At 36.8% G+C, this 14,383-nt stretch overlaps 1 protein-coding gene across 2 annotated transcripts; it reads right to left on the bottom strand.

The window, feature by feature from the left end:
* Nucleotides 1-3,938: 3,938 nt before the first annotated feature.
* Nucleotides 3,939-12,621, bottom strand: KRT222 (keratin 222). Of its 2 annotated transcripts, none has more exons than XM_086355420.1 (6): nt 12,464-12,621; nt 9,274-9,402; nt 8,329-8,549; nt 5,646-5,722; nt 5,190-5,325; nt 3,939-4,768 (listed from the first exon to the last, which is right to left on the bottom strand). In XM_086355420.1, the coding sequence occupies exons 1-6, from the start codon at nt 12,557-12,559 to the stop codon at nt 4,540-4,542; spliced, it is 888 nt and encodes a 295-aa protein (XP_086211546.1). In that variant the 5' UTR covers nt 12,560-12,621; the 3' UTR covers nt 3,939-4,539. The 2 variants fall into 2 exon arrangements, with proteins under 2 accessions (XP_086211546.1, XP_086211547.1); XM_086355421.1 differs by having other exon boundaries at nt 12,382-12,517.
* Between the last annotated feature and the right edge of the window lie 1,762 nt (nt 12,622-14,383).

Here is a 14,383-nt window from a genome sequence, read left to right as displayed (position 1 = left end):
ACCATCCTGGGTGTGCCAGCAGGGACTAGGGCATCTCCAGAAGTACGCAAAGCCAGGGACAAGTGACCCTCTGTCCAGTTCTTCCACCTCCAATATTTTCATGTTCATGATTAGAGATTAGTGAAACTAAAGAGCATATTAAAGGGAAACGAGGTCATCAAAGGATAATGAGCAGCCTGAGTGGGGCTTGAGATAATGTACCTGAAATTGCTTTTTTAAAATATAAAAGCATCAGATATATGGATTAATGTAAGATACACGAAGGCTTCAGCAGGGAATCCCGGTACCTTCTTCCACTGGCTTTTATGGTGGAGGATAGGGCAGGCACCATGCTGGGGCAGGTGCTTGGTTATTCATCTCTAGGCAGTCTTCTGCAGAAAAAGTTCTGGGTGTTAGCAACAAAGCATACTGTAGTGGGAAAGGGAGGACTCAAAAATAGTAGGAAAGGAAAGGAGTGGTGACACTGATACACTGTCTCATCTCCTGATCTTTACTCAAATGTCACCTTCTCAGCACGTTTTTCCTGATTTATATAAAACTGTAACCCATTCCCTAACCTCCTATTCATGTTTTTTTTCTATACTACGTATTACCACCTAACATACTCTATTTGTTGTATTTTTATGTTGTTATCTTTTTCTTCCCATCAAGAATGAAAGCTCCGTGGGCCGGGGGATTCAACATCTGGAACAATGCCCATTCTCGTGCCCATTATCTGTGGAGTAAATAAATGATCAGCTATCTCATTTTCTTCCCTTTAGTTCTTTCTCTGCTCTGAAGATTTGCAAAATTAAGAAAGGAAGAATATAGGCAAAATATAATAGAGAAAGTCCTAGAGATTAAGACTGAAGAGTGAAATAGCCAACAGGATGGACTCTACTTACACTGAGTTGCTGTTGATTTTTTCCCCAAGCAGACATTAGGACATGTGATCTTGCATGGGCAGGGATGTTTATGGGGCCTGCAGGACAGGATATTTTGAATGGTGATTATTCCTGGAAGATGTGGGATGAACAGTTAATATGACTGTTCATACTACACGTAAAGATATTGGGAACCCTCACAGGCACCTGATGGTAAAACCCAGAGATAGGACCAAGCAGTTTAGTTTTCTTTCTGGCAGCAAGATCCAGGAACTTTACCTGCATTGCTCTTTGACACTACTCATACTTCCTCGAGGTTCTTCTTCCTCCCCAAATTAGTAAGTGATTAAGCTGGGATTGAAGTCTCTTTGATTTCTTTCCCTCGTGTTGTGGGAAGATGCTGGAAAGGAAAAAACAGGGGTAGAACTAGAACCACGACTGGGAAGGAAGAAAGAGGAGAACATGGGAGAGAACAAGGAAGCAACCATAGTCCTTGGACACCTACTAGTCTGTGATTTGGCTCCAGGAGGTTTATTCCTTTATAACCTTTTAAGATTGTACACAATTTTCAGGTGCTTTCTCCCAACCCTCTTCCAGATAGAGGTTTTGACCTTTAACAGATTTTCAAAGAGGTTTGTGACTCAAAAAGATTTTGAATCCAACACTGAGCCATGCAGTTTGTCTAGAGTTCGTTCTAATGAAGCATTTTTAAATGGATTCCCCCCTCCCCTACCCCACCCCCCCACTTAAAATAGGGAAAGGGAGGACAGAACTCTGTCTGAACCACTTATAAAAGTCTGGCTAATAAAAACCAAAGTGTGGCTATAAGAAACATGGTGAAATAAGCTAGTTTTCTCAGCCCTTTCTGTGAAAGCAGAAGTTATGGCTGTTCAATTGCTATTACTAGAAGTCATCGTGAAATATTGAAGTATAGTAGATTTCCAGGTCTGAGTGATTCACCATGTTGTGTAGACTTTGACAAAGTATGGTTTGCTTTTACAGTCTTCTGCCTTATCTTCAAAATATCTGGGGATTTGGGACAGGAACATGAATTCTTCTCTCCCAGTGACTGTTTTCATCCATATATTCTTGTATATTTGAGTAGTGCTTTGCCAAATATTTTTACATGTGTATTATTTCAAACAGCTCTGTGAAGTAGGCAGGGCAGGAATGATGATCAAGTGCCACCTTTCTCTTCATTTTCAGGTGTGAAAACAGAGACCTAGAGAATTTAAGTGACTCCTTCTTGGTTGCATGGGTCATGAGTGACAGTCCCAGGGCTGGGATTGTGCAGTTGTTGGTAACTGAACTTATTATTTACTTTTCCCCCCCCAAACTTTAAACTTTTGATTTTGTATTGGGTTGTAGCCAATTAACAATGTTGTGATAGCTTTGGGTGAACAGTGAAGGGACTCGTAGTGTTTACTTTTGTATTTTGTTATGGAAGCATACATTTGAACCATTTCAGAGAGATTGAAGAATGTTAATTTCTATTCATCCATCAAATGAGGATGATACTGTTCATCTTGTAGGATTGCTGTGAGGATTAGAGATTGAGTTTGAGGATGCTGATTACAGGACCAGGAGCAGAGTGAGCCCTCTGCAAATGGTGGCTGCTGTTATTATACTTTTCCCAGGACTATGAGATTATTTTTATTTTTTAATTAGAGTATATCATATATTAGAATATACCATTCTTAATTTTTCTGTTGTTAAATAAAAGTATAACAATTGTGCTTTTATGCACCTTGGTTGTAGTTTTCTCCATTCTGCAATGAAGCTAACAATATTGGAATAATTCTACTCAATACAATGTATCAAACTCAAATACAATACAGGTTTGCAAGTTCATGTTTCATTTTTTTTTATTGTAATGGTATCATTTACTTTGGTAAACTCATATCCCAATTTAAAATGCAAATACTGAAGCAAATAAAGCTGTTATAAATTCAGGTACTGTATTTTAAAATGTGCATGTTATACATACAAGAGCTGCATAGTGGAATTACTATCACGAGCAGTTACATTCATGATGCCGGGTACTGTTTTTAACACTGTGTATAGATGATATTAGATATATTCCTTTATTTATGATACTGTTGCTTAGTACAGTAACTTTTAGTACAATAGCTTACATGATTGCATTTCCAAAGCTTTAATAAAGTTAGCATTTAACTAATATTTAATGAGAACACTTTGATGTACAGGATGTATTTTAGGTCAGATGCTTATGCAAAAAGAAGTACTTCACATGCTGTTGTGTCCTTGACGAAAGAAAATCATCCCTTTCACGAAATAGAATAAGCCAGGCTAAAATAAAGCTGTACTAACCGAAAGAACATTTAAATGTTATTCCCTGTATTATGTTAAAGATTATTTAACATAATTTTCTTCTGGTTAAAATTATTTTTTTTTTTGGTTGAAAGAAAGAAGAGAGAGAGTTCCAAAGGCTGTATTAATATGCTAACAGCTGTAGCCCTTTAGGTGATACTTTAGCTGGGAAAAAAAGTATGGAGAGTTGTACTCAATGTTTTTTCTGCTTAGAAAAAAATTGATAGCCTATAAATTTCTAATGTTTTAAAACAAGTATTTATTATTTAAGGTCTTTAAATATACCTGTATTAAACAAATTAGGCTGTTTAAAAAACTTTGCAACAATACTTGACTTATTCACAAATATATTTTCTCCATATTTATTAGGGTTTGAACAACTTACAAACATAAATCCTGCAAATACTCTTTGCTTAGATAACAATACTGTTATCTTAATTCACATGAATGTTTGCAAGACATATTTATAATACTTTATATAGTATCTTTATCTAATGCTCACATCAGAGACTCAAATTAAAATCATATTTAACTTTATACAGATGGAAAAGTTGGAATGATGAGAGGTTGGATCCAGTTCCAGTAATTGTAGTAACTAGATTTCCTCTTTTGCTTGTGCAGCTGGCCCTCTGATTTTTGTGTGGGAGGATACAACCTTTACAGTTCTTCGAGTAAAGTTACTCTTCAGGAAATCAGATAATGATGACAGAAAACTTTCAGATGAAGATTAATCATCAGATGTGCCTGGGGGTGTCTTCTATTGTTTGCTCAAAACATCTGGTAGAAAATAACTCTTATTTTCTACCTGCACAAATTATTATCTCAAAAGGAAAGAATTCGGTTAAGTGAATAGTGATTCCTCTTTAAAGGTTTGTTTATAATTGCTTTCTTTTTTAAGTAGAAAAATAATCAGTCATGGAATAATGATGACTCAATGTGTTTCTTGATATAATACAATCATTTAAACTGACCCTTCCCTTTTCCTTAGAATGTTCAGCCATTGAGTGAAATTTTAAAGACTTAACTAAACCATCTTAATGCTTACAGTTTCTGACAAAAATTCAAGGGAAAAAGAAGACTATTTGGATAATAAATAAAATAGAACCTGTACTTAATTTCTGATTTTAAGCTCCCTTTGTCCAAAAAAAAAAAAAAAAAAAAAAAATACACCTACAATTATATTCAGAGGCATTTTGTCCCTCCCTCTTTTTTTTTTCTGATGAGTCACACATTGGTCATAACATACATACTTAATAACTTACATTTTGGAACAGAAGGTGGCCAGCAGGCCTACCCTGGTCCATCTGAATGTCATTTTCACATCAAGTCAAATACTGTCTTTGGATTAATTAGTTGTTGATGGACGTTTGATAGAGGGGATACTGCATGATCTTCTCATGATAAGCCTGACTTCTATATCCGGTAGATTATCCTGCTTAGTCTGTGAACACCCTTCATCAGTGGCTGCTAAATGAAGATCAAATCGAAGAGAAACTGATTTTTTCCTTAATCGAGGGTTATCTTTAAAGAAAGAGCCTTCCCATTCTTTAATAACTTCATCCACTTTCTCTGTCCTGAAATGATAAAGTAAATCTTCCTATATGAAGAAGTACAGCTATAGTAAAAAAAAAACATGTAATATGTATTGTATATGAAAAATAAATCATGAAATGTATATAATTTATATTAAAATTTAAATTACAATTTATAATTTACATTGTGACAGTTAAATGTGTAGTCTTTAAAAATCATATGAATAAAATTTTAAGGGGTTCTATGGAATTTTCATGTTTTGGCTATATTTTTTGGAAAAATGATGAATTAAGGATTGAATACTTCATCTGAGTTTTTATATATTTATTAACGTCTGATTAGAAATCACAATATGTAAAATTATGTTTAGACACATTCAAAGATTACTGAGATTATTCAATTGAAGTTAATTTTTTTTGCATGTGTTCATTATTATTTCTAAGTCAAAATTATTTTACTTACTGAATAGTGCCATGAGCTTCAGTGCTTTCTTTCACAATATTTCCATTTAATATTGCCTGTTTGGTCACTGTTTCCACTTTTTCATCCTCATACTTTTGTGGGACTTTTGTTGAAAAAGATATTTCATTTATAATGGCTGTGAAAATATTATTTATGAAATATTAAATTACAACATTCACAGTACTATTCACAGTACTATTATATACTAAGTACTAGTCACAGTCAATGTGTATGTCAAACTTTATTAAAATATTTCTGGTTTTGCTACTTTAGAATATTTATAATAAATTCTTATTATACATTATATAATATATTATAATATATAATATATAATTATATATATTATTATATATATAAAATTATATATTATTAATAAATAATAATAATTAAATATAATAAAGTGAAGCGCCTATAAATGGCACTTCACTTTTCAGGTTAGTTAAATCAGAAACTCACCTGAAGGTAAAACAAAACCGACTCTACTTGTGGTAGGTTTTTGTTCTTTTTTCCCACCTTGGATACTACCATAATATCTGAAATTGGAAACAAAATTATAGAAGCAACATTATATTAGCATGTAATTGAAACAAATGTTCTCCAATAAAAGAATGGATAAATTGTAGCTTGGTCAGTAAAGAATCTGCCTGCAATGCAGGAGACCTGGGTTTGATCCTGGGTCAGGAAAATCCCCTGGAGAAGGAAATGGCAACCCACTTCAGTATTCTTGCCTGGAGAATCGCATGGACAGAGGAGCCTGCCAGGCTACAGTCCATGGGGTCACAAGAATCGGACAGGATTTAGAGACTAAACCATCACCAATACAAAGGAAGTACTATCTAGCAGTGAAAATAAGTGAACTAAAGATACACTGTTTATCTGTAGGGAACAATCTCCCAAATATAACATTGAGTAGGGGGAAGAAAGATTGTAGCTAGCTAATTTTACAAAGATTAAAATATATGCAAAACAATTCCCCATTTTGCTTAGGGATATATATATATAATGAGACTTACAAGCATCAGACCTGGAAGCCACGTTAGACTGATGGAGGGGGATAAGATGGGTGGGTGGGGGTGTGGTTTAGGTGCTGGGGTGGGGATTAGGGGGACTTCAGTAACATTATAAATATTTCACTTCTTAAATATAGGAGCTCATTATATTTTTCTTGATAACTTTTGTAACTTTATCTTAAATAAATTTAAGTGAATGTCGTTCAGTCATGTCCAACTCTGCGACCCCATGGACTGTAGCTTGCCAGGCTCATATGTCCGTGGAATTCTCCAGGCCAGAATACTTGAGTGGTTAGCTGTTCCTTTCTTCAGGGGATCTTCCCAACCCAGGGATCGAACCAGGTCTCCCACATTGCAGGCGGATTCTTTACCAACTGAGCCACCAGGGAAGCCCAAATACCTGTGTATCTTAAATATAGGATAATAAAACTTTAAAAATTGTGTTAAAAGAATGTTAAAGACCACTTTATCAACATCTTGAATGATTAGGCATTAAACCAAATCTATAACCATTTTATTTCATAAAAAATGAATTATATGTATACAGCTATATAATTTATTTACATAGCACTATTTTAAGCACTTTACAAACATTAATTCATTTAATCCTTAGCAATTCTGAGGTAAGCATTTTATAGATGAGAAACTGAGACAAAGAGATTCAATAATTTGCCCAGCATCACTTAGCTACTAAATGGTATTTTTAATTCAATTTGTGTTTTTCAAAGATTTGGTAAATGTCAAGACTTATTATAGATGATGGTAGTTTCACCCAGTTTTATAGAGGACTCAGAATTCTGACGGAGCAGGCAATGGCACCCCACTCCAGTATTCTTGCCTGGAAAATCCCATGGATGGAGAAGCCTGGTAGGCTGCAGTCCATGAGGTCGCTAAGAGTCAGACACAACTGAGCGTCTTCACTTTTGCTTTTCACTTTCATGCACTGGAGAAGGAAATGGCAACCCACTCCAGTGTTCTTGCCTGGAAAATCCCATGGATGGAGAAGCCTGGTAGGCTGCAGTCCAGGAGGTCGCTAAGAGTCAGACACAACTGAGCGTCTTCACTTTTGCTTTTCACTTTCATGCATTGGAGAAGGAAATGGCAACCCACTCCAGTGTTCTTGCCTGGAGAATCCCAGGGACGGGGGAGCTTGGTGGGCTGCTGTCTATGGGGTTGCACAGAGTCGGACACAACTGAAGCAGCTTAGCAGCAGCAGCAGCAGAATTCTGAAGCAAGCACAAATAAGGCTTTATTTTTCTGGGAATATTGAAAATTGTAGGTTGTGCTGTGCTCCAAGTCACTTACAAGTGATTGCAGATTATGAAACTGTGTGTGAATTATTAAGAATCCCTCTTTTGATGCTTTTTGTTGTCAGAATATCTGGAAGTCTTTCAAACCATGTACATAGAACAACATTGCTTTCCATGGTTGTAATATAATAATAATAGTAACAACAGTATTACTAATAGTATTATTATTATTTTGGAGTTTGATGTGTGCCTGGAGTGGGCCATTATGGGAGGGGGAAAAGCAGTAATGTGTGAATTTTTCAAACTTTCTTCGTGGGTGGTCTATTGGAGGCACTAATTCTATAAGGGGTGAATGACAGGGAGAGTAAGAATGTTAAGGAAGGTCTTCTCTTGTAGTGATGGAGGATCATTTCATTTTCTCCAGGCTTGCTTGTACTCTTTCTTGTAGCTCAAGTCCCTGACTTTGGCTCGTCTATTCATAATTTGGTGTGTGCTTAGTTGCTCAGCCATGTTTGACTCTTTGCGACCCCACAGATTATAACTTGCCAGGCTTCTCTGTCCATGGGATTTTTCAGGCAAGAATACTGGAGTGAGTTGCCATTTTCCTCTCCAGGGGATCTTTCCACCCCAGGGATCAAACCCATGTCTCCTGCATTGCAGACAGATTCTTTCCCTGGCTGAGCCATCGAGAAAGTCCCTGATAATTTGAGGGGGCTGGAACTAGTTCTCCCACTTATTTTTTTGCAGTGCCGATTGTGTGGTAGGAACTCAGTGATCATGCCTTAGTAATGATAAGTTTTTAGATTTAATTTTTCCGACTACATCAGTGACCTAAGTGGCTCTGTATTTCTGGTCATTCACTATATGGAAATTAGGTACCTGATTTCTTCCTTTTCTAGGAGGCGGCGATACGTTGCGATTTCCTGTTCCAGCCTCATCTTGGTGTTGAGGAGCATTTCATGCTCTTGAAGCTGCCTTTCAATGCCACGCCTTACTTCCTGTAGCTCTTTTTCTAGTCCTTCAATCACTGCCTCTAGGTCTTGCAGCTGCATCTGGTAATGTTGCTCACTGGCATGTAGGGAGTTTTCAAGACCCCTTTCCTGTTTTATACATATCTTCATCAGTGAATCAAGAAAACAAACTGTGTCTCTGAAATCTGATTTGCAATGTCTTCATTCAGTTGAGTTCTTTCTTTAAAAGGTTGCAATAATTGTATAGCACTTACGCAAGAGGTATGTCCTTACAGCTTTAGGTATGGCCCAACTTTAAAAAATTTTCTATCTACAGCTAGAGAGTTTTCTATTTCCAAGGAAACCTATGATCATTCTTATGCCCTCCCCCAAAGGAATCTGCAGTATGATTAGTTTATTGTCACCCTGATTTATTTGATTTCTTAAATATTGAAAAGTATAGAATATTGAATATTAAAGCCAGAGCAGACTCCTTATAAAAGGCATTTTTGGAAAGTGTTTTAATATTTTTCTGTTAGAAGTCTTTGTAGCATGGATAAAAGAATCCTCCACTGTTAGGACTTTGGATGATGACAAAAGCTCTTTTCCCCCATTCTAACATTTAGAGAACCCCAGGGTTCTGGTGTAAGGATTATTTCATTATTGTAAGTGTGAACTAAACCTTCAGTGAACTGATGATAGACATTGCCATGATGGAGGCAGGGCGCTAGTTGAACTAGGTCAAATGGATAGAATTCAGTGCCCTGATTTTTAGTTTGTCACTGTCCAGTAATGGATATTACTCCTTCCCTCTCCTAATCAGATAACAAAATCTGGGGACTCAACGGGCCAGCCGCCTTGAGGTCATTCTCACCACGGCATGGAGAGATTCAATTTCCACTTGCAGGTGGTGCCACTGGCGTCGGGCTTCCTTGAGTTCTGCTTGAGCTGCCTTTAAAGCCTCTTCATCTTTGTCCATTTTTTTGCTTAGATCTTCTTCCAACTAGAAGAAAGCCAACAACAACAACAATAGCAACAGCAACAACAAAAAGAGCACTTTTGAAAATGAGATCTTAAAAGCAGTTATGGACAAATAGTATAGGAATCAAATCTTTTTTCTTTAAACTACAGATGTATGTTCTGGTTGGTGCTCAGTCACTGATAAAACACATGTGTGAGTTAACTGCACTCTTAGCCTCGGTTTTCTCAGATGTAAAATGAACCTTGAAAGTCCTTTCCTACCATAACAGTCTATGAAATGCAGAAAAATACATTTTAATGAGAAGTAAGTTTGCAAGGCCTAAGTTTGAGACCTCTGATTCTTACCTTTCCATTATTTATGGCATCATTAAGGAAGAAAGATAGAAAATTAGCTACTACTTCCCCCTTCCCCCACTTTTTTCTTATAAGCTGCTTTATGAATTGATTATTTCTGGGACTGGATATATGAACAGGAAGTAAATACTACTAGAAAATATATTATGAATAATTTAGGGAGTTAAGTTATCATAGGCATTAGGGATTCTAAAATAGACTTCTATATTAAAAGAATCCACTGTTGATTCACCTTTTTAAAAATGATCTTTTTAGAAGGCATGCTAACTTTGGATATCTAGGGTGGTAGCAAAATGACTTCTTTAAGAACTGCTCTCTAAATGTTCTCATATTAAATAATGAGTGAATTAGCTTATATTCAACTTTAAGTGTTCTTATGCTGATGCTGGGATTGAATGAAAGTATCTTTTGACAGAATTCTCAACATTTGGCCCCAGGAGCTGTAGGAGCAATGTATAGAATTGATTGTACTATTTTGAGGCAAAAATTATAACTTTTTAATGTTCATATAAAAATACATTTTAAAACACACAAAAAATTAATTTGGTGGTACAATAGATTTTTTTTAAAGGAAATATTATATTAAATGAAAGTCAATAAAGTATAGTTCAAGGAATTAGATGACAAAATTCATTTGTTGTGTCACTTATTCTTAGTTTTAGGTTGGAAAAACAAAGCAGCAACACATATTAGAGAAACCACAAAAGAGGAGAACAAGAATTTCAGAAATGGAAGAGCATAAAAATTCTGGTATCTACTGGGTTTTGAGTGAGGAGCTGGCAGCTAGGCTTGTGTGGTAGCTAGATTCCAAAGATGGCTCTCAGTGAATCACCCACTCCTCCCCAAATCCATGTCCTTGTTCGGTCCTGTTCCACACTGAATCTGGGATGACTCGTGTCTTGCCTTAGTCAGCAGAATATAGAAGATGTGCCAGTTGTAGGCCTAAGCCTTAGGAAGCCCTGACAACTTCCCCTTCTGTGCTTTTGGGGCCCTGGTATACATTGGGAGCCTCAGTGGATAAGAGGTCCAGATACCCTGTTGGAGAGATTGTGTAGAAGCCAGATGGAGAGAAACAGGCCCAGCTGTCTCAGCTGAGCCAGCGTTCCAGAAATGTCCTGCCAAGGTGCCAGACGCAGGAGTAAGCCACTTGGCTGTCCCAACCTAGTTGTGCCCCAAGATGCCTGTGGTCCTGGCCAATGCCATGTGCGGTGGAAGAATCACCCGCACGGAACCCAGTTAACCCATAGCAGCATGAAAGACAATACAACTGTCTTTTTAATTCACCAAGTTCTAGAGTGGTTTGTTACATAGCTGTAAAGAACTAAAATAGCTTACATTTATTTTGTAATAATTAAGTAATCATGCTATGTCAAATTTATTCTGGCTGATTTTCTGAATTCTTTGGGGAAAAAAGAAGTCCCCTAAAGTAGTTTTATGTTAAAAGGAAACAAAACTTACTGAAGTCTTGCTTTTTCACTTTAGTCTTTCAGCATTGTGACTTGTAAACTAAGTAACTTGTATTTTTATTATTGCAAAATAAAATGTTTATTTGGTTTATAATTTTCAGAAATTGTCATCTATTAATTGTTTCCTTCTCTTTGTAAAAGGTGAGTGAATTCTTGCAACACTTCAAATATCTCAGTGAAGTTGCTTCATTTGAGATGCTGATCATTCTTTATTAAGACTGAAAATGTTACCTAGAGATTATATTTATGATGTTACTAAAAATGAATTACTAATGCGATAACATCCTATGATTTCCCAGCAATATTTTTTTCCCTTTTGGTGATGTTCTTAAGTAAACTCTTTGCTATGTTTGGATGCTTGGAATAGAACTTGAACTCAGATATGATAGGTAAACTAAAAAAAAAATAAATAAACAAACCCTGAATTTCTGAAGCTTTGTTTCTAAAATAGATGTTTTTCCATTTGTTTAGAGATGAGATCTTAACTAATTGCTAAGGGGTATTGTCATTTTAAAACAAAGTGTCCATGAAACGAGGATTTAGCCCTTATTTAACTCGGCTGTCTTTCTAAACAATACTTAAATATTACATGCTTAGTATTAGAGATAAACATTTCTCACCTTTTAGAACAAAAGCAAAAATAATCTATTGTCAAAGTGAAAAGTCCTTATTGATTTGGAGAATTTTGATTGTCCCAAATTACATCATTGTTTCTGAATACCATGTTCACATACTCACATGATTTCTATTTGTAACAGTCTGGTATAGAATCAGACTCATGAAAAAATGATAGAAACCGTTTAGAAATATTTTACTTAGTTTTATCTTGCAAAGTGTGCAAGATAATAAATTCACTATAAAGCTTGTCATTTTAAAGGTGTTATTTAAATTATTTCTATAAGTAAATCCGTGATATCTTCCAAGGGTATCTGAAATGCTTCCTTCCTATAAGATGTCTAAAAGAGATTATTGTGCATCATTTTATTGTATACTGATCCCATGTTTTGTTAATGACAGTAACCTCATGATTTATATAAAAATAAAATGCATCAATCAACATTCATTTAATGGTCATTTAACAGTAATAAATACAGCCTTTTCCCCCTATAGTCACTGTCACATTGCAGTAAAACCTAAATTCCTTCCCCAGTATATGCTGCATTGAAAAGGAAATACTGTACCTCAGAGAGGCCGGGACAGGAATTGGATAGACATGGATTGTCTCCTTATCCTGGAAGATGCCTGTCTGTATGAAATCATTACCTGGATCCTTGTTGAAAGCACGGTCTCTATCTGATTTCTGGTGAGGAGCTTTTCATAGTTTGCCCTGATCTCATTGAGTAGCTGGGACAGCTCCATTCTTTTCCCATCCTCCACCTTGGCTAACAGAACCTTATCGATAGGATGAGTCTCTGCGGCAGAACCTGCTCTGTCTGCATCGCGAGCAGAGAGAGCGCCATGGAGCCTTAAAGATACAGAGCTCCCTTTTTTCAGAAGCCGTGTAAACCCCTGGGTTTCTCATCAATTATGCAGATATTTGGTAAACCCTTTTCTCCTATTGTTGATCTGGTAGAAGTGTCAGTCTCTCCATAAAGGAACCAAAAAATGAAGACAGTTTCAGTATTCCTGGATTGGGTCTCTGTAAAATTGAGCACATTTGGCAGAGGGAAGTTAATTTAGCTTGTGGAAAGAAAATGGGGCATAACATAAAGAAAATTGTGTTTTGTTTTCCCAAAATATTACATGGAAATAAACCTGGGCTTAAAACATGGTACCTAAGCTTTTCTTTTATGACTTTCCTCGCCATTTGGATTATTTAAACAGAAATGCTATGGGAGGGCATTAGAATATGTTGTAAACCCATTCTGACAGTTACTGGAAAAAGTGACCATTATATTCAGCTGACAGATGTCATAAGCTGCAAGACTGACTGATTGTATTTCTCTTAAATACATACTGCTTGACTTGTGGTGGGTGGCTGGCCTGATGGCAGAGTTTGATATATTGAGGTGAATTCCTGAAGGCGTATTACAGATGAAGCTATGGCTGGAGATAAGTGCTAATAGAGGATGAGAACTGACAGTTAACATTTCCAACATTTCCACAAGGTTGAAGAAATACGACAAGACAGACCAGACCCTGTGCTGGGTGTATTCACTGAGATAAGATGTATTGTCGGGTTACTCTTTCATGAGTAAAAGTAGAGTTGATGACAACTCCTGCGTACTTATATAACATTTGTGCAGCTCTTATAACTTTATAAAGCACCTTTACATCTGTCATTCTATTTAATTGTCACAATTCCTGTCATTTTGTACTGTAAAGATGATAAGTCTGTGCAGGAGGGGTTAAGGTGTCTTTCCCAAGGTCATATGGTGATTAGTGATGTAATGGCATCCTTGGGACTGGGCTTTGATCCCTTGGCTATATTCCAAATACTATCTAGTCTGCCTCTGCGTTATGTCTCTCCCCACGTAAATTCCTTGTTTAGCCTGAAAAGCTGGCTGCTGGATATGACTGAAATGTTTTAAAGGCTAGATCTGTCACTGTTATTTGTAGAGTGGCTTGGCTGAAGTTGTATCTGGAGTGTAGTTCAGGAAATAATCAATCTTTGGCTCTGGTGCTCACGGGGCCTTTGAATATACATTATGCTCTTTTAATTTCTGAATTAACTCACCGCTGGATAGTCCAGTCTGTGCTGGGCATTCTCACAGTCCCCTCCAAACAAAGCTGGGCACCCAGAACTCCTGCTGAGAGGTGAGGTTCCAGGTCATTCCTGTGCTCTGTTTAATTTGACCTTCGCCTCTTCCATCCTCCCCATTGGTCACAGTGGATTGGTCTAGGGGTGGACACTTTACCCAAGGAGAGTCAATCTGTAGGTCAGAGACCTGTGAGGAGCCTGACCCAAAAGCTCTGACTAAAGAGCATCGCTTATGACTATTTAGGCCAAACTGATTCTCTTTTTTTGGTAATTGCAACTGAGAAATGGGAAGAGAAACAGGCATTGATAGTGGGAGAATCAGGAAAGAATTACACTCTTATTACTTCATGTAGTTCCTGCGATAGTGAAGTGATAGTAAAGTCGCTCAGTCGTGTCCGACTCTTTGCAACCCCATGGACTGTAGCACGCCAGGCTCCTCCATCCATTGAATTTTCTAGGCAAGACTACTGGAGTGGGTTGCC

Source organism: Bos grunniens, chromosome 19 (assembly GCF_055505025.1).
Source record: "Bos grunniens cultivar Pamir isolate PY7600 chromosome 19, Bosgru_T2T1.0, whole genome shotgun sequence".
Lineage (NCBI taxonomy): Eukaryota > Metazoa > Chordata > Mammalia > Artiodactyla > Bovidae > Bos > Bos grunniens.
This window is presented reverse-complemented; position numbering and strand designations above follow the sequence as displayed.